This window comes from Anomalospiza imberbis, chromosome 20 (assembly GCF_031753505.1).
Source record: "Anomalospiza imberbis isolate Cuckoo-Finch-1a 21T00152 chromosome 20, ASM3175350v1, whole genome shotgun sequence".
NCBI lineage: Eukaryota > Metazoa > Chordata > Aves > Passeriformes > Viduidae > Anomalospiza > Anomalospiza imberbis.
In genome coordinates, this window is record NC_089700.1 from 10,652,270 (window position 1) to 10,675,976 (window position 23,707).

At 50.0% G+C, this 23,707-nt stretch overlaps 1 protein-coding gene across 1 annotated transcript in view; it reads left to right on the plus strand.

Annotated features, from left to right (window-relative positions):
* KSR1 (kinase suppressor of ras 1) overlaps positions 1 to 21,956 on the plus strand; it is a 49,720-nt gene extending 27,764 nt beyond the window's left edge. The window contains exons 3-20 of the mRNA XM_068210763.1: positions 8,619 to 8,766; positions 9,715 to 10,150; positions 10,350 to 10,354; positions 12,102 to 12,162; positions 12,912 to 12,995; positions 13,563 to 13,624; positions 13,730 to 13,836; positions 14,119 to 14,287; positions 15,496 to 15,537; positions 16,076 to 16,130; positions 16,806 to 16,851; positions 16,961 to 17,340; positions 17,425 to 17,521; positions 17,757 to 17,890; positions 18,294 to 18,425; positions 18,701 to 18,836; positions 19,145 to 19,278; positions 21,666 to 21,956. Of these exons, the coding sequence (XP_068066864.1) occupies positions 8,619 to 8,766; positions 9,715 to 10,150; positions 10,350 to 10,354; positions 12,102 to 12,162; positions 12,912 to 12,995; positions 13,563 to 13,624; positions 13,730 to 13,836; positions 14,119 to 14,287; positions 15,496 to 15,537; positions 16,076 to 16,130; positions 16,806 to 16,851; positions 16,961 to 17,340; positions 17,425 to 17,521; positions 17,757 to 17,890; positions 18,294 to 18,425; positions 18,701 to 18,836; positions 19,145 to 19,278; positions 21,666 to 21,744 (2,307 nt within the window). The 3' untranslated portion in view covers positions 21,745 to 21,956. The remainder of the gene's footprint in view (positions 1 to 8,618; positions 8,767 to 9,714; positions 10,151 to 10,349; positions 10,355 to 12,101; positions 12,163 to 12,911; positions 12,996 to 13,562; positions 13,625 to 13,729; positions 13,837 to 14,118; positions 14,288 to 15,495; positions 15,538 to 16,075; positions 16,131 to 16,805; positions 16,852 to 16,960; positions 17,341 to 17,424; positions 17,522 to 17,756; positions 17,891 to 18,293; positions 18,426 to 18,700; positions 18,837 to 19,144; positions 19,279 to 21,665) is intronic.
* The last annotated feature ends 1,751 nt before the right edge of the window (positions 21,957 to 23,707 follow it).

Sequence of the window (23,707 nt, forward strand, 5' to 3'; positions counted from 1 at the left end):
GGGACACAGCCCTCACAGAGCCCTCCTGTCCCTCCAGTACATCCCCAGCTGCCTGCTGGGTCTGAGAGCCACAGCAGGACTTAATCACTTACTACCTTTTTGATACTGATAGTACTGTGCTGCGCTGTGTTCTGTGGCCAGCATTAGCCAAAACAGGACCATTGTTACAGTCTCACACACACACACACACACACACACACATACACGTAGAGCTCAGTCCACTGACAGCTAAACAAGGCAGAAAAGGCCTTTCTATTATTTTTTCCATTTTTGCCTCTGCAGGCCAGGTCACAATGTTCTCATTAAGTTTCCTTTGATCGCTAAACAACCAAAATTTTTCTTTGACCTCAGCAGGAATCTGCCTGGGTGAAAAAGTCCACAAATTTTCATGGAAGTTATTCCAGCTTGGTTCTGATGTAGCTAAGTGGTCTCTGGTGAAACAGGATGGGTTCAGGATCAAGTTGTTCCCTTTATTTCCTACTGTTCATTTTGAATGTAATGCTGCTGTTTTCTTCCAGCCCAGCAAGGTTTTGGGTGGCACAGCCAAAGGTGCAGCAGTGACAATGGGAGGACAAAAGCAGCCTGTTGCTGTGGCCAAACTGCCAGGCTCCCAGCTAGTGTTGGTTTCTAAGGTTACTGGAATTGCCTGAGTCTAAAAGAATGTCTTTGTAGCTTTTTTATAAATCCTTTGTGATGCCTACAGAAAGGAGTGGGGGGGGAGCAGGGAAGAAGTGAAGAAAAGGGGGGAGGGAGGTGGACAGTTAAAATCTGCCACATCCTGCTAATTTAGGGAGCAGAGAGGTTTGAGACTGCCCTTCTGTATGTGTGGTCACTAAAAGGGGTGAACAAATTCGGGTTTGGTCTAAGGCAGAAAGAATTTCCCAGATCTGTATTATTTTGATTCGTGCTCTCTTGCTGCGCCCTCCCAAGCAGTGTCCAATTGAATGAACTCTGTTCCTTCTGGGACAGAACTGTAAGAAGTGTACAAAGCACTGAATTCCCCTGGGATTCCAAAAGTATGGTTATCTTTTAAGGGTTCTCATCCATTTCATGCAGCTGCAGGCAGCTTCTGTAACACGTAAATTCGCTGGACAGCAGAACTGCAGCACCCCGTGGGTCATTAAAATAATTTCTGAGTAGGCATGCTGGAAGAGGCTGTGAGCTAGGGGAAGTGGAAATTGCTGGGCTAATAAACTAAGTGCTCTGCTCTTGCAGTGATTTTTTTTTCTTTTTCAGTCCTGTTATTTCACTACTTAAAAAATAGCCATGCAGCCACTGTTGGTGTTGGACACTGACATCAGCACAGTGCTGAGAGCTGTCTGGGATGAGTTACCTTTCAGAAATGTCTCAGGTATCATGGGATCAGTCCTGCTCTTGTTTAGATTTCATACAGCATGTTGAGCTGCATTTCAGCTGAAAGCTTTCAAAATGGAAATCACTGACAGAAGGAGCTTTAATAGGTTAGTTATTACAAAATCTAGAGTGGTGTCCTGCTTTGTGCACACTGCCTGCCTGTGACAGGATGGGGAGGAGCCTTTGCAGACAGGGTTGAGCAGGTCACACTGTGAAAATGGGGACCCTCGAGTGGTTCTGGCTCTGTGCTACTGGGAACAGCTTCCCATCTCTCAGATACTGTTAGCTCACTGTAAAATGGAAATAGGCATGCTGGGTTTGCTTTTTAAGGCTTCCAAAAATGGTGCGAGAGGAGGAAAACTGCACACATGTCACAGTGTGGTCACATGGCACACAGCCCTCTCTTCTTGTGCCTTTTAGGCTCTGAAACTAGTCGGAGAGGTTGCCAAGTACCTGTGGAGTCTCAGAAGAGCTGTCCCAGAGCCCTGCCCTGGGCACCTCTGAGAGCTGAGGTCTGGCACAGGAGGAGGTGCAGTAGAGGGCTCTCTGTGCCTGCTGCCTGTCAGGGACAAATCAGGAGAAAGGCCTGGGTTGATGGGGTTTTTGCTTTTTTAAATGGTTCTGATTCCCTTTGCATTTCTAGTGCTACTGGAGGGAGTATTTTCAAGACTGCTAATCTGTGACATAACACTGTTGAAAAGCAGCCTAATTGCAGGAGTTCTTTAGCTCAGCGGTGAGAGGAACAATGCTCTGTTTCTCTGTCTCCCCTCCCCTCGCTCCCCCCAGTCCTCTCCCAAATAAAGCTGCCATGCAGGGAAGCACAGAAGCTCCCAGGCTCTCCTGTCAGAAATAGAGCAGCAGCTCCAATTTAGAATATCTGCTGACTCCTCTACTCCTGAGTGAAGACTATTTTTGCTCAGTGACTTGCTCTAGACATTGTGAAGCTCGAAAGCTCTGGTGATTATAATTGCCGGGCTCCTTTATTTCTTTGAAAACCTATATTTAAAATGAGAATAATGACTGCCTGTAAAATCCTTTAGTTCTGGAAGAGATTACAGCAATAACAATGCAGTGTTTATGGCGTTGGGCAACAGCTAAAGCCGCCGAGAGCGCGGACAGCAGCGAGCCGGTGACGCTGCGCCGGGTGCGAGGGCTGGGCTGCACCGACCTCGCGGGCCTGCAGGTAGGTGGGCACTGCCAGCCCCAGTCTGGGATCCTCTGTGGGAATGCACGGTTCTGAGGGGTAAGGAAACTGGGAACCCCACCCCAACCTGTGCTATTTCTGTGGCTTTGTTACTGTTCCTCTAATCAGTTGCCAGACAGATTTTTATCATAGAAAGTGGTAGCCAGCTCTGCCTGGGAGCTGGGCTAATGTGGTGCTGTAACTTGGCTGTTTAAGTATTTTTCTAGGGAATGCTGGAGTCCTTGTTTTGGCTTAGGAGTTCTAGAATCTGATCAGTTCTAGAGATTGATTAATTCTAGAGACCAATTGTATGTGTAGTTTAATACCAAAAATTATGTGTAAATGGTTAAATATGGTGGGATGAAAGTGAGCAAAGAGGCACTTGAACTGAGACCTAGAAAAGTAAGGGCATGGAGCCTTACAGACAGAAGGTGTTTATGCTATGTAGTCATCTTGAGTGGGTAAAAGTTGCTCTGAAGATGGTCCTAGAATTGATTGATCCAGATTGTCCTGCTTGCCTTGGGAGTTGGAGTCAGGAATTGGGAGGGCAGTGGGAGGGAAAGAGGATGAGAACAGAGTGCTCTCTCCACTCTTGAGCTGATGGAAGAAGTCTCTTGCAGAGCTGTTTACTGGGTTCTGAGCTTGGAGTATGTCTGCCAAATAGAAGAGACTAAAAAAAATTCTGTTGGCTTCTTTTCTTCAGCCCAGAAAGCGATTTTCTCTGCCTTTATCACTGTTTCCCAGAAACATAACTATTGTATTTGTTCCCACATGTAACTTGTCACTGTCTTAAAAACTAACTTAAGAACAGAGTCATGTTCTTATCATCTTCAGAAGCATGTCTGGGCCAGCCCTGCTGGCTGTGGAGCAGGGGTGCCAGTCAGTCAAGCTTGGAAAGCTGTTTTTAGAGTGGGTAACTGTCCTGCACAGGGAGGGGCACATCCTGCCCCGGGGTCTGGCCATGAGCAGGGCAGTGTCACCAGGGAGACTGGGAGCAGGTGGAACAGGGCTGTGGCTGGGGCTGCTTTGTGGCTGTTCCTTTTGGGAACGGATTTGAGTCCCAGTTGTACCCTTTTCTGGGATACCTGCTGCCTGCCTGTGAAGCCCAGTCAGCATTGATGCCAAAGAGCTGCAGAGCTGAGCAAGGCAGGGGCAGTGCTGGGCACAGCGGGAGCAGAGCGGGCAGGGCTCATGCCTTGGGCAGGAATTGTCTGCCCGGAGCCTTGTGCTGCCCCTGTGAAAATGCCCCTGCCAAGGGTGAGCCAGGGGCCTGGGGCTGCTGCTGTGAGCCCAGGGCAGAGGGTTCTGTTTGCACAGGGGCCAAAGCTGGTAGCAGGTCTGTCATTGGAAGACTTGTGAGGGCTTTTTGTGAGTGCATCCTTTGGGTGGGGGATAGAAGAGGCAGATCTGCCTACGCCTATCAGGTTTCCCCAGCTGTATCCTCTCATCTTTTTCTGTCAGCATATCTGCATGAAAAGGCCATAAGGACCGTGGCTGTTTGTTGGGGATTTCCATGGGTCTGGCAGCAGGAGCTCTGGCTGGCGCACCAGATAGCAGAGATCCTGGATGTGCTAATTGTATGTATGCAAATGAATTCTGTCCTGCAGGCTTCCTTGAGCTATAAAATTCCTTCAGTGTTCCAGCTGAAGGCCCCTCCCCAGTGTAGATAGCTCCTGGAAGACAGTCTCTACCACTGCCGGGGCTCCCCTTCCCTGCTGAGGGCTCCAGGTGCCCCTTGCAGCCTTGGGCACTCTGAACCCTTCATGGCTTGAGGTCAGCCCGAGGGATCTGCATCTGCTACACCTGTCTGCCACAGAAGAGTAGTGACAGCAGCTCTCCTGTCCCCAAAGAGCCAGCTGGACAGGATGCCCTGAGCCTCTGCCGCGAGGTGGAACAGTGAGGAGGGTGATGTTAGGTGGAACCATGGCCTGTTTATGCTCACAGCTTAATGCAAGCTGGAAATTTCAAGTGAGAGGCTTTCCAGAATGCCCATAAAATCTCCAGGAATTTAATAATACAGCAATTTTTCAGTACCTTCATTGCTGGGCACCAGAAAAACACTGCAAAATAACAACTGGCAGGCACAAGATGTTCTTAAGTGCATCTTTACATACTTTGCTTAGAGCTATCAGTGGGAATTTAAGCACCTTATGTAATGGGCTTTCTCTTCTAGCATCTGCTGCTTCACAGGAGGATGATTGGAGAGGGAATGTATTGATTTAAGAGGAGGCATTTGGGGCCTTGACAACTGTCCAGCTTTACAGGAAGAGCTGTGGCTACTGGGTCGAGGAGCAGGTCAGGCTGATTTTGCAGAGTGCCTGCAGCAGCATTAGCTACGTAGGCTTATCTGCAGGGTGGAATCTTTACCAAAAATAACCCCTCCACTGTGTTAGATACCAGCATTTTTGCCATGTTTCAGGGATTTAAGTTGGACATCAGACAAGATTAAGGACTGTTGTGAACTCTTCACCCGGACTAATTGAGACTGACCCTTGGGTGGCTCCTCGGATGCATTGGTAGTCACTTTTCTCTCTTTAGACATGTGCACCATGAAGTGCAGTCTGTGCCTGATAAGCAGGAGGGCTTCAGGGAAAAGTCCTCTAACCTGTTGTAGGGAGGAATAATTTCCTGCTTTGGACTTTTTAGCATCTCTTCTGCTGAGCAATGCATGGTTAGGCTTTAGATTTTGTTGGCAGTTATGAGGTGCTGAAGATTGAAAGCAGATTCTGTCTTCTCCTGCTTTTTCTCTGTTTTTAATTCTGACCTTATTAGTAGAGTACTGTCTGAATATCTTGCAGCTCTCCCTGTCAAGACAAGGTGTGCCCAGGGAGGTGGTGTTGAGCTTGGTCCTAATGCAAGTCTTCAATCTGCATTTTTAAAGCTGTTTTTTAAAAAAGCCTCAGCACCCACTGAAGAAGCAGGTAAAGAGAGGTCAGCTGGACCCACATTTCTCACCCTCAGTGGTGAAGAGTGGGAGTAACCCCTGTGCAAGGGCCCAGAGCTGCACTGAGGGGCTGGAGCCCCCCACATGCCCCTGAGCAGGGACCCTTCTCCCCCCACAGCAGCTGAGCCAGGGCAGCAGCAGAACCTGCTTGGGAGCCACCCTGAACTAGTGACCCTCCTCACTGTCACACTGCCTGGGGGGTGACACACAGCCAAGGCAGAGCAGGCCAGTCTTACAGGGATCAGGTTGACCCGTTGTATATTAAGCCGCCACATATGTGCAGCACATGAGTGGCTGTTTAAAGAAAGCCTCTTACTTCCCCTCCCTCCCCCTCTTTGAAGGCTTATTTCTTTTGTCGCGTGTCATGGGGGCTGGCAGCAGGTTCAGAAAGTCTGAGCTCTCCCAGCTCAAGGTCATTTGGATTGTTTAAATATAATCTCCTTTTCTGTACTTTCTACTTTCCTACAACTTGCTATTCTGTCTTTCTAAAATTAAACTCCTGAGCAGAAGAGGAGCTTGGGCTTTGTGTGTGGGTGCAGTCCCCTCAGGCAGGGTCTGTGTGAGAGCTGAGCTGGGGGTGCAGAGCTGGGCCTTGTGGGGACCATCACAGACCAGTCAGCTCTGGGCAGAGAGAGATGTGTCCTCCAAAGGGATGGGGCAAGGGAAGAATGCCCTGACACTTCTAAAGTGCTCATTAGCTTGGGATCTTAAAAAAATTGTTTTCTCTGCAACCAGGAAGGCTTGAATCCTTGATCCAGCTTGAAGGTTGGTTCCTGCCACAGATCAGGCATTGAGAAATCAGATCCCCAGCCGTGCTGCCACCAGTCCCACCCCAGCTGGACCTGCATTCCAGCTACCACTGGCTGTGGTGGGAAAGCTCAGCTCTCTCGAGGAAACCTTGGTTTCTTCCACTTTACCAGCTAACTTAGTAACAGCTCTGATAAGTTCCTGGTTGCATGTGTGCATGAAAGCTTGGGAAGTGAGGGGGTCCTGGGCGATGGGACTGGGGAGCTCTTGCTGGGATCTGGAATGATGCTCCTGCCTACAGCAAGGGCTATGTAGTCTGTGTTGTTTTCTAAGGGGAGGATGGTGAGAGTGAGGAAATGTTTCAAGATAATTCAAAAATGGCATCACTGTAATCCCACTTAGTCTAACAGTGTGTAACAGTATGAAATAGGATAAATGTTTTTGTAAGACATTGGCTTTTCCTTGTGCTTAATAGGGCACCATTGGCTGCCCGGCTGCAGGAGCACCTGGGCTGGGGTACAAAGCTGTCTCCATGTCCCACTAAACCTTGGTCCCTGTTTGTCCCTGTCCCCTTTAGAGTGCTGGTGTCCCCCGAGGCTGAGGGCCTGGTCCTGTGTGGCAGAACAAAGCTGCTTCTGTGAGCTGCCAGGGAGAGGAATCCAGGGGGTTCTGAGGAAAGGACTGACTGTGAGAGAGACTTGGTGCAATTCTGGTGATACCAGCCCAGCTCAGCTGGGGCTCTGTGAGCAACCTGTGCTGCCTTCATGCTGGGGTGTCGGAATAGTGGAAACACATTATGGGTCCAGTTCTGAGCACCTGGAACTCTGGGAGTTTTGTTTTTTGGAGTGTGATAGCAGGGCAGGAATCCCAGGAGATAGATTTTGCACTGTCTCTGTTCTTTCTGAATTTTATCCAAGTCATTCAGGAACAAGCTTTTGGGGCAGTCTTATTCCTGCATCATGGTGGTGCAGATGTGCAGAAAAAATGAATAATACCCAGCATCATTTGTGATGTCTGTGCTTTTGTGACTATGCAAAGATTAGTTACAGGAAAAAAAAAGTAAATCTACCCAAACTTCATTGAACTCTAGCTCTGCTCTGGTCCTGCTTTGTGCTTACTGCTCATTTGAATTCCTGGTCTCCCCTTGAGTCAGCTGTGTTTTGTGTTTCATCCAGTTCAGGGCACGTGACAGAAGATACAGGATGTGTTTCTTAGACTTCTGCCCTTAATTTATTCGTTTTGTTTGCTCCATGCCACAGTTACTAAAATTGGAAACTCTTTGTGTTGCCACCTACAGAGCTCCGAAGGTTGGGGCTGATGAGCACAGTCACAGCTGAAAGTCCTGCGTCAGCTCTCAAAGCAAGAGTCTGGGTTAAGAAAGATGCAATTGTTAGAGGACATTCAACACATTCACGTTTGCTTTTGAGTCGGAAGTGGGGTTTAAGGACTGGAGGATTCCAATCTTTTGTTTCACCAAGCAGTGAGACACACTTTTGAGTTTCCCCTTCAAATAAAGTTCAAAGCCTTTTATATAGCTTGATTCCAGGAGTTGAAACTTTAGGATAAAGGCCAAATATTGTGAAATTTGTGATCTCATTGTGAGAATAGGCAACAGGGAGGTTTGTTTAGGCAGAACTTTACAGGGAAATTCCTGGGTAACTGGGCTAAGTATCCTGGTTTTGTTTATTAACCACAATTGCTGCAGACTTACACTGGAAACATTTGAATGGGGGAAGAGAGAGAGACACAGCTCAGTTCTGTGTCAGGAAATACCAGATCATTTTGTGTTTTCCAGGCTCTTGTGTCTTTTGTGTCTGCCTGATCTGAGCCTTATCACTGTGGGGCTTTGTTGTATTAAGATGTAGAAGGAGTTCTGCACAGATATCTCTCCAGGCAGGATATGGGTAAAGCTGGTTCTCTGAAGAAGGAAAAACTGCTTGAGGAGGAGGCCACTATCTTTGTCCAAACATTTCTTTTTTGTTCAAATAAAGAAATAGTTTTCCTCACTGTTTCTGCTGTTCACTTCAGTACTGAAAAGCCAAACATCCTTATCTGACTCTTTTTCAGGTTTTAGACCTGTTTTATTCCTGACCCTATTTTTAATGAAAAAGTTAAGTTTCATTAGTAGCTTTGCAAAAATTTTCCACGAAGGGAGGAGTATTTTGATCCCCTGTAATCCTAAGTGGAATAGCAGAGGATGACCAGTCCTGGAGGTGCAGAGCACACTCACACCCCAGGCAGGGGAGAGAGCAGCTGTGGGCACTGCCAAAAGGAGTGAACCGTGAGTCAGCCCAGGCAGTGACACAGTGCCACTGCTGAAAGTACATGACAGGTGACACTCTTATTTATGCACAGAGAGCAACAAAAAGGGTCTCTCTTGGTTTCCTGCAGAGAATACCAGAGGAGCTGACCCTGGATGCCTTACTAGAAATGAATGAGTCAAAGGTGAAAGAAACAATGAAGAGATGTGGAGCCAGAGATGAGGAGTGCTCCAGGCTCAACGGGGCCCTGAGCTGCCTGCGGAAGGTGACGGAGTCAGGTACAGACTGCCTTGTTCTCCTGTGGCACTGGTGTCCCAGCAGCCCAGCCCCATCTGCTGCCTTGCAGACACTGTTTGGGCATGTTCTGTGACCAGCATACGGCTCTGGCGTGTGCACGAAGGTGCGCTGATCAAACCCGTCTAGAGCTGTCAGTTGGGTTTGGTTTGGACATCAAGTGAGATAAATAAATGGAAATAAATATATGTAGAATCCTCTCCTATTGAGTAGACTATATCCTTATTAACCCTTTCATTTCAGAGTTGTGTCTAATGCTCCAGTTCATTCTCCATGGGACAGCACACATCCTTGACATACTTAAATACAACCAGATTCCTTGTAGGTGATGCCTTCCCCAAATATTGCCAGCTCAGAGAGAAACCTTTCCCTAGCACTTCCACAAGCACTGTAAAATCTGTTTGTACAAGAGCCTCTCCCACCAGACTGGTACTCACATGCACCGCATCTTTCTTTGTAGCAGTTATCAATCTGTCACTGAAAGGTGATGTTTCCTGTTGATATTATGACAGTTCATCCATTTGCAAATGGCAAAGATTAGTTAATGGAAAAAATCAGCAAACAGCTCAGTCTCATGTTTCCTTTTTTCTAATCTTTCTTGTCCCAGGCTGCCAGGCTGTCAAATATTTCTCATCCACACTGTATAAACCAACCATTGCTCAGGAGTTACGGCATTCACCTCTTAGAAATAAACGGCATTTTTAAAAAGCCAGGTGTATGTCTCTCAAAAGCTCAGATCAGGCCCTGTGCTGAGTTTTCCCAGCCTGGGGCCCTGCTGAGGCTCGGGGAGATCATTGCCAGGTGAAATGGGCACCACAGCCCAGCCCAGGAGCGCCTGGGAGCCCAGAGCAGCCCCCGGGCTGGGGCTGGGCTCGGTGCGCGCAGTGCCCTCCCTCCCTGGCGGCCGTCACTAACGCTGCTCCGTTGGACAGGAGGGGAGCTGAGGGACGATGTGCCGATGGCCCTCCCCGAGCGCCGGGACAGCTCCTGCTCGCAGCCGGACCCCGCCTGGTCGCCGAGTGCCCCGGCCAAGGGCAGCCAGCAGCAGCCGCGCTCCGTGTCCGCGTCCACGGCCCCGCCCTGCGAGCCGCCGGCCCCGAGCCACGGGCCCTGTCCCTCGGCAGAGACCCTGCTGGAGCCGCTGGCGCTGCCCGCGGCCGGGGGCAGGCCCAGGACTCCGCACAGCATCACCGTCACCCCCCCGGCCACGCCGCAGCCCAAGCGCCGGCACCGCCTGAAGCCGCCGCGGACGCCGCCGCCCCCCTGCCGCAAGGTGTTCCAGCTGCTGCCCACCTTCCCCACCCTCACCAGGAGCAAGTCCCACGAGTCTCAGCTGGGCAACAGGATAGACGAAGTTCCTCCAATAAAGTAAGTTTCCTCCCGGACCGGAGCTGGGGCTCTCCCCGGCAAAGGTTGCCCTATGTCGGCAGGAAAATACTGGCAATGCAGCAACCTCAGGAGCCTCTGCAAAGCCAGAGGTGTCTGTAAAGCTGACAGCACATGCTGCTGTAGCAAAGTGTGTACCTGTCACAGGTACCTAAATATATATATCTTTTCTTCTTTTTAGGTTCGGTAAGAGATTCTCACAGGGGTGTCTGCAGTGCCTTGCTGAGAGAGAAGAACCCGTGCTTGTCAGCTCCTTGTTGGCCATCCCTGGGCAGCCTCTGGAGGTTCTCCACGGGCCCTCCTATCCCAGAGCTTCTGTTAACTGAGCAGGAGCTTTGCCTGCCACAGAACCACAGGGGTTTACTTGGTTGCACCTGGTATTTTCTAAGATGACACAAGCAAGGCAAAGGAATACTGATGTTTCAAGGGTTAAAGCCAGGGGGTGCTTATCTATGACCTCAGACAGCTGGCAGAGATGCCTCTTGGTACAGGAATCTCACATCTAACCATCTAGTGGCTTTGGATATTCATTGCCCAGTGTCTCTGCAATGAAGTTAAGACACTTTCTGAGGAAGCTGCAGCAGGTGCTGGAATGTGGGGTGTTCCCTCTGTGCTGAGGAGTCTGTTCATGTGGGTGATGGCTGGCAGGAGCAGGGCTGGGTTTCTCCAGGGCCACTGGGAGTTCTAGCCATCCTGAGGTGTGTCCCAGCCACAACCTGTAACCTTGGAAGCTAATGGAGAGAGACTGGAGCAGCTTGGAAAGTGTCCAAAAGTGTCCGAGTATTAAAAGCAAGTATGAAAGTCCAAGCACTGTACATATAGCTAATGCCCTTTAAAACAAAAATCTTAGGAATTACTTTCAGAAATAGAAAGATGGTAAAATGAAAACGCCAGCAGAAATCTGAGCATTTCCCTGGGGAGAGTGAGATAATTGGCCCGATAAATGAAAAAGGCATTAGAATAAACTCAAACAGAAATGAAGGATTTTGGTGCTCCTCCTCATATAGACCTGTTGGCTGGGGTGAGGTGTCTGCTGTGGGCTCTGGTGAGTCCTGGACAATCCCAGACTGGTTGATGTTCATTCAGAGAGGATTTAACCATCTGACCCCATGTTAACAGCCTTCTTTACTGCTGTGCTGGGATTGTTTGGATGGCCACACTAGGCAGCAGCATTCCTTGGAACAGCAGCTAGCCATTCCAGCCTTTTCCAAGAGGCTGAGGATCACAGATGCCTTTAGGAGCTCCCTGGACTAATGATAAAAAAGACTGTGGTGCCACCTATGGTCAAGTGAGGAGACTGGCTCTGAGCCAGCCCTTCTGCTGTGCTGACACTTGCACATTGGGGTTTGCCTCGGATGTGCAATATTTCTGTAGATTTCGTTCAGGAAATATGCCAGAATTCTGAGTGTTGGAGAGTTTTCAGGAAGTTATGTGCTCTAACCACTGGCATGCTGGTTTGGCATTTGGAAGTCTAGATCTCCCTTTCTGCACTTAGCAGAAAGTTAAGTGAGCTCACATGTATGTTTTTATTCTTCTGGGTCATGCTGGCCCTGTCTAGAAAATTGAGATAATTTCCAGTGAAATAGAATATTCTGAAATCTACTGCCACTGCAGAAAAACTGGGTGATGGTATTTGTGGTAAACCAATTGGGAGTAACCCAATTAGGAGTGAAGAGACTTTCCCCTTTAAGAATGGCTTAGACCTGATCGGATGGACTTCTGTAATCCCTAAATGTAAAACATCATGATTTATCCAATCATATGGAAACAAATACAAGAGCAACTTCACAGGGGGCAAATCAGTCTGAGCTGTGCTCCTGTGACACCTCATGCTGGAGGTGCTGACCCGGGGCAGCGACTGCTCAGTTTCTGTGCAGGGTGGCGAGCACATGTGAGCAATGCTTCCCTAAACCCTCCTCTTGTTCTCCATCAGAGCTCTCCCAGGGATCCCCCCAGACGGTACGAAGAGACTTTGGCCTGGCTGTGACTCACAGGTGAGCAGCCCAGGGCTGGGGCTGGCTGTAATTCACAGGTGAGCAGCCCAGGGCTGGGGCTGGCTGTAATTCACAGGTGAGCAGCCCAAGGCTGGGGCTGGCTGTAATTCACAGGTGAGCAGCCCAGGGCTGGGTCTGGCTAGAGGTCACAGGTGAGCAGCCCAGGGCTGGGGCTGGCTGTAATTCACAGGTGAGCAGCCCAGGGCTGGGTCTGGCTGTAATTCACAGGTGAGCAGCCCAGGGGCTGGGGCTGGCTGTAATTCACAGGTGAGCAGCCCAGGGCTGGGTCTGGCTAGAGGTCACAGGTGAGCAGCCCAGGGGCTGGGTCTGGCTGTAATTCACAGGTGAACAGCCCAGGGCTGGGTCTGGGTGTAATTCACAGGTGAGCAGCCCAGGGGCTGGGGCTGGCTAGAGGTCACAGGTGAGCAGCCCAGGGCTGGGTCTGGGTGTAATTCACAGGTGAGCAGCCCAGGGGCTGGGGCTGGCTGTAATTCACAGGTGAACAGCCCAGGGCTGGGTCTGGCTGTAATTCACAGGTGAGCAGCCCAGGGCTGGGGCTGGCTGTAATTCACAGGTGAGCAGCCCAGGGGCACAGCCCAGCAGCCCAGGCAGGGCTGTGGTGGCACAGGGCTCTGAGATTGGTTTGGAGTCAGTTCAGGTGCCTCAGTTGTCAAGTTCAGCTACCTACAAATGTTCATTTTCCCTCGGACACAAACTAACGTCAGTTTTCCCTCTCTCGTCTCTGTCAGGTTCTCTACAAAGTCCTGGTTATCTCAGATTTGCCAAGTGTGCCAGAAAAGCATGATGTTCGGGGTGAAGTGTAAGTACTGCAGGTGAGCACACGGGGATGGTCTCCTTCAGAACAGCCTGGAACTGGACTCACCACAGCCTGTAGTAACTCGTGTCTCTTGATGTGATGCTCTTTTGGCAGTGGCATCGTTTTTTCAGTCCTTCTGGCCTGGCAAAGGGATGCTCTGGCACAATTCACCCTTGAATCTGGCAGCCTGACACATGAATGAACCAAATTTGTTTCCCTGCCACAGCCTTCCTACCTCATCCTGGGCAAATCTTGTAGTAGGAGCTGAATCCCTAAATAACAGCCAGGATAATAATTTTTGCTTCTCTCTCAGGCTTGTTAGTCCAGAAGACTGAGATTTCACTACTTCATGGTTGCTGGCTGAAAGTCAGTGAAAGTAACTCTATTAAAAATAAATCAGATGCTAAGATATGTTTGTGGTTTCATTAGCCTAAATAATAGGATTTTCCATATGCCTGCTGCTCTGGGGCTGAGCATTCCAGAACTCCTTCTGAGATTAGCATAAGAATTACAAATTAAGGGTAGGCTTCCTCTTTCTGGGAAAGAACAAGTTGCTATTTAACATGTAATGGTTATCTTTCAGATTAAAATGTCACAACAAATGTACTAAAGAGGCACCTGCCTGTAGAATATCATTCCTTCCCAGTAAGTAATTTCTACAAATTCTTGGCATTTCAATATAATTGTTGATATGGAAAGAATAAAGTCTCTTTAAAGCTGTTTTTCTCCCTTCTCCAACCTGTTTTTCAGTAACAAAAATTAGAAGAACAGAGTCTGTCCCATCTGATATCAATAATCCAGTAGACAGACCCACAGAACCCCAGTTTGGAACTCTCCCCAAAGCACTAACTAAAAAGGTAAGAGGTGGCTGAAGCATGTCCAGAGTCCCTGGGGAGCTGCAACAGGGAGAGGTTGGATCTCACTGGTTGGAGTGAGAACTTTCAACTTTGCAAGACTTGGATATGAGACATTTTCTCCCTGTAAAACGGGTTGTGCAGAGCTCCAGGTGCTTATTCAGAAAAGGAATGCCACAATCAAGCCTGGGAACAAGTTCCCTCTATCTGTTGTCCAGCAGACACTGAGGGGAACTCCTCTTTCCCTTTATTGTTCTCTCAGGAGTGTCTTTCTCTGCTTTGCAGGAGCATCCACCAGCAATAAACCACCTGGACTCCAGCAGTAATCCTTCTTCTACAACCTCATCCACTCCATCCTCTCCAGCACCTTTCCAGTCTTCCAACCCTCCCAGCGCGACGCCGCCCCCAAACCCGTCCCCCATGGGCCAGAGGGACGGGCGGTTCAACTTCCCAGGTAAACTCCTGTCTGGCAGCAGGCTCTGCAAGAAGAGGCTGACCAGGAGTTCACAGGGAGCTGTAGGTTTCTGAATACATGGCTGTGCCTTAAACAAGGTGTAGAAGTGTATCTTATTATCTGATAAAATGAAAATGTCTTTCTTACAAATTTTTAAAGGGTATCAGCAAGATATCTTTGCAGGAAGCTGATTATTGAGGAACATTTCTCCTTTTCCATTTTGGAAAAGGACCGAAGAAAAAAGCAGTTTTTTCTCCTCCTTTCCCCTTTGTGCTGTACAATGCATGCTGCCTGCAATGTGTGCTCACCAGGGGCTTTCAGTCAGGAGGGAGGTGCTTGCTGGAGCAGGCTGTAAAAATGAGAACTGGAATGAATTACTTTACCAGACCCTTCCAAAATATAACCGATAATCAACACCGATTTTTAAACCACTGTCAAGCAGGACTGGTGGAGAGAAGTTTACCCTTCATGCCCTATGGATTGAGAGCCCCAGCGCGCAGCTTTAACCAGAGCTGAGAGGGACAAGTATCTCTGACAAGGGCAAAGATCTAAACAGTGAGAATAAATGGAATTCCTTTGACCTGAAGTCATATGGTGCTCAGTAGCTACTACATCTGGCCTTCAACATTGCTGAATTTTGCATCACCTTCTGACCTGTGAATTTAAGTTGCAGTTTGAGCCTGCTAAAAAGGACCAGAGGCAGTTCAGTGTAAGGATTCCACTGCAGCTAGTTTGCATTGGGACAAACTGCTCAGATTCACTGAAAAAATAAAAAAGGCGGATGGTTCACGAGTTTCAGCTTCTGTGGGGGCACCCCTGCAAAGCTGAGACATGAGAGCACATCACATCACACCTGATGTGGGCCTGCCTTGCACGTTCCTGGGCTCTCCCTTTGCCCCTGCCACTGGGGATCCAAGTGTGGTGTTCGCCCACCAGGCTGTTTGAGAGAGGTGGCACAGCTTGTGTTGGATACCTCTGTCATCTGTCAGGGCCCTCCCAAAATGCATGTGCTGAAATTCCCCCCAGCAGGCTGATACTGCACTAATCTGTTCCCAGCAGTGACCTGGGACTAATTCATTGAATGCACATGAGGCACTCACTGATGATCCTCTAACTTGTTTGTGTTGTTTTGTTTTTTTTGTTCTTTTTTCTCCTGGTATTTTTTTTTTTGCTGTTCCTTTTTTACAAACCCCCAATTAATAAAAAAGCTGCCTACTACCTTCAGCATAGACAACAGTTTATCTTCCCAGGTGAGTTGATTGTTTTAATTCTACTAACCAACTTCTACTGCTGAAACATAACTTGTTTGTAAACCTCTGCATCCTGCCCAAGAACAATCATTCTGCTTTAAAAAACCTATCTAAAACAATCCAGACTTTCTCTTATCTCAGTGTGTACTCAGGCCTCTCTCCCCTAATCTGAGCTGGTGATGTGATTTTTGTATTGAGATGGAACTTTGAATATTTAGCCGTAGAAAATCCGTTTCCTGCTGTGGATTCTATTCACATCCATGTTCCTCCTTTCTAAAGATTCACTTTTATGGCTTTGTGCCTGGCCAAAAGGACTTTACAGATAGGTGGGGGAAATGGAAGAGGACTGAGCTCAGCCAACATGCAGGCATAGGAGTGATGAGCAGAGTTTTAAATCAGTAAAAGTATAAAATCACTCTGTGGTTGAGTTTATAATTCCTAAATAAGAAGCAAATAGTTGCTATTGCAGTGTTAAAACTTGCAGTCTAAAGGAGATTGAAGTGTAGAAGATGTATCATAACTGTTTGTACTTTCCCAGAAATTCCCAGTCCTGCACAAACAGCACAGCTTCCAGAAACTGCTGCAGACACTAAGTAAGTAGAGTTTTAAATACTTTCATTTGCACAGCATTTACCTGGTAATCCTCAAGTCAGCCCAGAAGTGCTATGGTATGGCCAAAACCAGATTTAACACCCGAGAATTCCCAGAGTAACTTTAGTCAGTGAGGGTGATGCTGGTATTGCCAGTTTTATAAAGCTGAATATGGCACTTAACTCTAAATGGCACACTAAGGAGTCCAAGCCTTTAATATCTAGTCCTGGTTGTGTGAGGGTCAGATGAAGCAGAATTTGGAGTACTGTAACTTGAAGGGTACGGTGCACTGAGCTGCAAGCAGACAGCTCTTTCAGGATCCCAATTGCAGGACGTGGAAAAGCTTCCAGCCTGCACTGCCAGCTGCTTCACTGCAGGTGTTTCAGGGGTAGGAATGGGAGCATCTGTTCCTGGAACACAGTGTAATAACAGAGCCTTGCCACTGCCAAATCAATTCCTGCCACTTAATTATCAAGAATCACTGCCCCCACTTTGTCCCTCATTTGCCAAAGTGAGCAAAGAGTCCTTCTCTTTTACATGGAGCAGGAGTTGTATTTTTCTGTGACCTCTGTAACTGTCAGGATCTGTTCTGCATTGGCTCCTTCTGCTCCCTAATGGCAGCACAGGCCCCCATTCCCCAGTGATGTCAAACGTTGCTTTCACTGCTTCTGTTGCAGCGCTGCCCAGCAGCCGGGCACGGGCGGAGGCGCACGGGAAGCACAGGTGGGTTCTGCTTTGCCCCGGAGCTCTCTGGAGCAGCCTGTGCTGCTGGGCTGCTCTGCCGCCCCTGAGGGACTGCCAGCACACCTTTCCCTTCCCTTGCTGTGGACAGGTGGAGGAACCAGAGGCGAGTAAGTCGGAGCCCGAGGACGATGAGGATGAGGTGGAAGATTTGCCCAACCGGCGGCCGCACCTGCAGGGGATGATCTACCGCAAACCCAGCCAGACCAGCGTGTACCTGCAGGAGTGGGACATCCCCTTCGAGCAGATCCAGCTGGGGGACCCCATCGGCCAGGGCCGCTGGGGCAAGGTCTACAAGGGCAAGTGGCACGGGGAGGTGGCCATCAGGCTGCTGGAGATCGACGGCAACAACCAGGATCATCTCAAGCTCTTCAAGAAGGAGGTGATGAACTACAGGCAGACCCGGCATGAGAACGTGGTGCTGTTCATGGGAGCCTGCATGAACCCCCCTCACTTAGCAATCATTACCAGGTGAGACAGAGATCTTTCTATTAGTTCTACTAGAAATGTATTGTAGAGCTAGCTAATGTTCTCATACATAAACAATTCCTGTAGCTTCTGCAAAGGGAGGACGCTGCACTCCTTTGTGAGGGACCCCAAGATCTCCCTGGACATCAACAAAACCAGGCAGATAGCACAGGAGATCATTAAGGTAAGGGCTTTTGTTATGCCAAGGGAGCCACTGGGTACGGCCTCAGCCAGAGCTCAGAGCCACACATGGGACTGGGAGCTGCTCCCTCAGCCTCTCCCTACGCCTTCCTGCACAAATCCCACAGTTACAGCTAATCCTTGACACTGGAGTTAGAAGGGGAAATGTGTTAGCAAGCAGAGTATGCTTGGAAATAATAAAACCCCAAAAACGTTTCCATCTCTGCTGTGTTTCCCAGGGCATGGGGTATCTCCACGCAAAGGGGATTGTACATAAGGATCTGAAATCCAAAAATGTCTTCTATGACAATGGGAAAGTTGTGATCACCGACTTTGGATTATTTGGAATTTCGGGTGTGGTTCAGGAAGGAAGGTAAGTGGAGGTTTCAGTGCTTGGTTCCACATCTAGAATGACAAATGGTCAAATAGGGAAACATTTCCTGCAGTGCACAAGAAGCATCCATTGGTTTAGTACACACTCAGGCTGCACTGTGCATGTTTGCTTTGTTTTCCTTTTGAGCAGAGTTCTTCCTGCAGTTGCAGTAACACAGCTAGAGAGTTTGGATTAAGACTCAGAGCACAGAACAAACAGACCTTAAGCCCAGGAAGGAGCTGTGAGTGTCAGGCTGACACATGCCTATTTGTTAAAATGGCAAGAAAATTAGAAACAAAACATCAGCAAAAACATTGGAGTAAATAAAGCCAAAGCATCAGGTGCAGCACAGATATGGCCTCCACACCAATGTTTTAATCCTGCTTCTTTCTTTTGGACTCAGGAGGGAGAATGAACTGAAGCTGCCTCATGACTGGCTGTGCTACCTGGCCCCTGAGATTGTCCGTGAGATGGCCCCAGGGAAAGATGAAGACAAGCTGCCTTTCTCCAAAGCTGCAGATATCTATGCCTTTGGGTAAGAAAGGAACACCCAGGAGTACCAGGAGAGCTTGCTAAGTGAGACTGGCTACTGGCCTAAGGCTTCCAGTCAGTGCTCCCCTTCTCTCAGTCTCAAGATTCCAGCTGGGACACATTTTCCTCACCTATTCCAAAAGTCATGGGTGGAAGGGGTTTGCTGCACAGGCTTAGGCACCTCCCAGAGCTCAGCAGAAGCGGCTGGAACAGTGCCAGCATTGGGTACTTTGTCTGTCAGGAGCAGGCAGAGGCCTGACATGTCTGTTGGCATTGCAGGACCGTGTGGTACGAGCTCCAGGCACGGGAGTGGCCGTTCAGGACCCAGCCTGCAGAGGCTCTCATCTGGCAGATCGGCAGCGGCGAGGGAGTGAGACAAGTCCTTGCCACTGTCAGCCTGGGCAAAGAGGTCAATGTAAGTACTCTCCCCTGTTTGTCAGGGAGAGAGGGGCTGCTTCAAGAGAGTTATTATACTCATAACTCAAAAGAGAAAGGGCAGGAAAGAGAAGAGATGAGAGTGGGAGACCAGGTTAAGCCTGTGCCCATAACTGTGGTGCAGAAATGAACATCCCCAGCACGGGACACTCTTGGGTTCTGACAGTGTCCAGGCCCTCTGTGAGCAGTATCTGCCTGGCCTTACACACATCCCAGTGCTCAGACAGTTTTCTGGTCTGCACAGTTGACCCATGAACTGAGATAATGAGCCACCACTGTCCTCTGCAGGAAATCCTCTCGGCCTGCTGGGCCTTCGACCTCAGCGAGCGGCCCAGCTTCACTGTCCTCATGGAAATGCTTGAAAAACTGCCAAAACTGAACCGCCGGCTCTCCCACCCAGGGCACTTCTGGAAGTCTGCTGAGTGAGTACCTGCTGCTGGTCACAACACTGATGCCATGCAATTTGCTAGCTGATCATTTCTGAGCTTTATTTGCTTTCCTGGGGCTGTCAGACCTGGCAGGGTGGGAGCGCTGCTCCTCTGCTTCTCTAGTTCCTGGGAAATGATGTGGCTAAGCCATGAGCCTCAGACAGTTCGTTTCCTACTTCACCATATTCACCTCCCTCCAGCAGCTGACCGATTCCCCTGTTTGGTGTCAGAGAACATCCATGACAGCATTGGGAAGGGCCCACACTGACCCCAGTGAGGTTGGAACTTCCCTGTGATGGTAATGGCAGGTACTGCCTGAGGAAGGGAAGGGCCCAAGAACAGGGCACTGTTTCCCTCTGAAGTGGTTCAGACTGCATGGGTTTGAGGCCACAGACATATCTGTGCCCAGTGCCCATTCACCGTGGCCTTGGCTCAGTGTTTCTTTTCATCTCCTGAACTGCTTGTGTTTACTTTCTCTTTGTTCTGATGTTTAACCCACCCCTTCCCTTCCTATAACCCTTCACCCTCTTCCTGAAACACCTGATCAGAACCACCCAAACTCTTGACACAGGAACTGTCATGGCAGTTTGGTCTAGGCTGGGTGTGGGGGCTTTGGAGTTTTGGTTGAAAATTTTGCCACTTCTGTGCAATTTCCCCCCCATTTGTTCCGGATCCCTGACACACCAGTGAAGTCCAACAACTTTAAACTGCAGAGAGCTTCCCCCAGACTCTGGCCTCACCCTTACAAAAAGAACGTGCACTGAGCAGTGGGGCTCCCCCCCACCTCATCCAGATCCTTTCCCAGCACTGCACTAACCCCTGCTGCAGCCTGGTCGAAGCTGTACAGTGTGTAGGCTTGCTTTAAATAACTGAAAACTAACTCTTACGGTGTCTTTTTCCCTTCCCTCCCATATTTCTTTGTAGGTTGTAGCTACTGGTGCAATAACGGGCTCCACCTTGCATGCTTCCATGTGTCGTATCCTAACCGGCAACTTGGACAATCACCTTCCATTAAAAAAGCAAAAACAAACCACGAAATTAACCCATGGACATAATCAACACTTTATCCGAGTTCTCTCTGCCTTTCGCTTGGTGTGGGCTGTAGCTTCAATAACCACTCCTGTCTGCGAGACCTTCCTGGCTAACAGCGGGCTCCTCTGCCTCGGAGCGCCCGGCAGCTGACGCTCCTCGGGGAAGGGCGCGGGGACGCGCTCGGACTGACCAGGTGCACACCACGGGCAGGGCCGGCCGCGCTGCCTGCAGCTCAGGGCTGTCCCCAGACTGCTGCGAGGCCCCAGCCCCTCTGGGGCCGTGTCCTTAGTGCCTGCTGGAGCTCTGTGGCTGCGGGTGACGGGGACTTTGCCACAGCACTTGCACTGCAAACCAGCAGAACCAGCAGGAGCTGAGGCCAGGCCAGTTCTCCCTCAGGCACAGAGCCAGCACTGGAGCCAGGGTCAGTTCTTGAGTGGAAAGAAGGATGGTCCCTGCTCTGCTTGGAGCAGCTGAGGGTCCTTTGCCCCCTGAGAACCAGGCTGGGGCAGTGTCCAGAGCAGGCCCACGTGGGTCAGCTGGGATCAGCTACAAAGGCGTGTAAAAGAGGAGGAAAGCAAGAGCACCCTTCAGCTCCTCCCCTTGCAGATCCAGGGCTTGGAATGTTACGGTTTGCTTCTGTTCACGTCCCTGGTCAGCAGAAGGACTCAATGCAGGGCCTTGGCTGAGTCACAGCTACCACAGCAAACACGTGCCTTCTAGAAAAGGTCTTTTTTCACTGGTTTGGAGGGGAGAGGACAGGGACAGAGGAGAGCACACACCAAGGGGCTTTCTGCTGTCTGAGGACAAGCTCCCACATCGTTCCCTGAGCCTCCTCAGGAAAGCTCTGAGCTGAAAGTGCTTCTGGCTCTGCCAGCAGTGTGAGAGCAAGGGGGGAGAGCCCTTTATGTGTTTGTAGAGCCCGCGGAGGAGCACATGGGTTTGGGTTTGTTCTGTTGGGGTTTCCTAACCTGTTCATGTACCTTGTGAAAACTCCCCTTCCTCTTACAAAGAAAATTCTGTCAGTTTTTCCTTCCCTTCTACTTCAAGAGAAGCAAGTGCCCACTGAAAACCAGTGTCAGGCTTCTACCCAAGGTAGAGACCTGGGAAAGCCTCCTGCTCCTCCCCCTTGGGCAGATCAGATTGTGCAGTTTCTTCCCACTGATGAGGTTTGAGTGAATAACTTCATGTGTTTGCTGCTGAATTACTTGAGCATCTCTTGGGTGAGCTGCAGTGATGCGAGAGCAGACCCAAAGTGATTTCAGCTCCTGCGATAGGGCGCTAGCTCTGTGAGATGAATCATCAGTAACTGTTTCCCCCTCCCTTCTCCTCTCCCTCCCCACTCTCTGCAGCATTAACAGTAGCAAAGTTGTCCTGCGTTTTGAAAGATTTGGCTTGGGAATCCTGGAACCGAGTAACCCAAAGCTCTAGGCCGGTGTCATTGTGAGCGTGCTGCCTGCTCCCCCACAGCACCCGAGACCCTCCCTGGCTGCTCCACGCCGAGGCTGGTGCGGCCCCACTGGAGACCATCAGCTCAGCCCCGTGTCCTGCCTGAGCACCAGCAGTTATTTAAACAATGTTTACATGATACTTTTGTGTGAACTATATTTTTTTAAACATAATAAACAGTGAATCAAGTTGAACTACAGCCATTCTCAAATAGCACTGAAAGAGAGCTGAGCTGTTCCTGGTTCCTCCTTGTGTCCGTGGTCAGTAGGAGCCACTCTGTGCCCTCAGAGCGGGGTCCCCTGGCAGTGGAACGGTGACGTGGCTCCTGTGAGGTGTTTGCCTTCCAGAGGCCAGCTCTCTCCTGAAGGCAGAGCCCAGCCTGCTGCACTGGGACTTGCCCAAACCACCCACTGTTTCAGCTGAGCTGCTCCAGCTCTGGCTCTCCCTGAATTTGGCTACCAGAACAGAGCTGCTGCAGGTAGAGTGCCTGGCCATGGGGGCTGGCTCTCAGTTAATGACTCAAGTGCTCTTCTCCACAGAACTCCCACTAAAACCTGCTCCCTCATACAATCCCAGAGGAATTCAGAATTGCTGGCCCTAAAAAGTAAACTCATGACTTGTCACAGCTTTGCACAGGGACCTAATTCTTCTTCTGAAGTTCAGACACAAATTTGAGTGCAGGGAAAGGCAAGAGAAACAGGACGAGGGAAAAGCTGTCCCTAAATAATGCATTAAACTAAGGCCTTGGTGCACAGAGCGCGCACACACACACAGAGTGCTGCCACTGCCTACAGTTGGCCAAATTTGAGCTTGCAAGTTACTTGTTTGTAAAACATAGGACCAAAGCAGTTGCTATGAGTTGCTATTATTTAAAAATAACAAATCTTGTAACCAGGAAGGCAATATCTGAGCCTGGAGGTTCTGTCTGACCCCAACACCTCAAATTTGTTTCGGAGGTTAGTTTTAAAACCAAAACCCACCCCCTCCTCCAGTGCACAGCGTGGAGGTTATGGAGGTGACAGCCAGTGACCACGGTGAGGTGACAGATGCATCATCCCCCTCGGAAATCAATGGCAGGCCCCGTTACCAGGGCTCCCCTTTCCCCACCATCTTCCCCGAGGCTCGGGGGGAGCTCCCAGATCTCTGTGAGCAGGCCAAGCACCAGCCCTCAGTTTGGCTGCCTTGTGTGAAGAACTAAGTGGCACAAAAGCCGAGTTCTGTTGAGCAGAGAGCCTCGGTCATGTGTACAAGCCTGCTGTAGCCTCTTACAAGCGCTGACAAAGACTTTTTACATGTGTCTCAGATCAAAAAGAGAGTGGGGTTTGGCATGGCCAGGCTGTCAGTGCTGTCCTGATCCCCTGTCCCCCTCAGCCTCTGCTGGTCTCACTACCTGTGTGTCAGCAGCCTGAAGCAGAAGTTCTTTTCCCCCAAGTGCTGCTTGATTGAGAGCAGCACAACACAAACCCAAAGCAGGGAAAAAAGGTGCTGCCCCTGAGCCGGAGCCCTGCGTGGGCTCCCTGCCTGAGGGAGGGAAGGGCAGGAGCTGCTGCTGGATGCAGACTGGCCCTCAGCTGAGTCAGTGTCGGGGGCAGCAGCGGCCTGGGGGGTGCTCCTCACTCAGTTTTTGGGTGCATGAAGCAGGCCCCGAGAGCTGGGACACCCGGAACGTTCCGTGTGGCGTCAGTGGCGCGGCTGTGCACGGGCCCTGGCTCCTTGCAAGCACAGACCGTGACCCCTGGTCCCCCCCGTGCTGGTCAGGCCCTGTCGTGGGGCCCTTTGTGTCCTGCCATGCCCCGGGTCAGGCTGTTGGACACCGTGGGATGTGCCCCAGTCCTGGCACAGGGGCTTGTTCATAGCCTGCCCCAACGGGGAGATCGGGGCTGGAATCCAGCCTGGCCTGGGTGGCGTGTGGCACGCCCGTAAATTGCCCTTGAACACAAAGCTC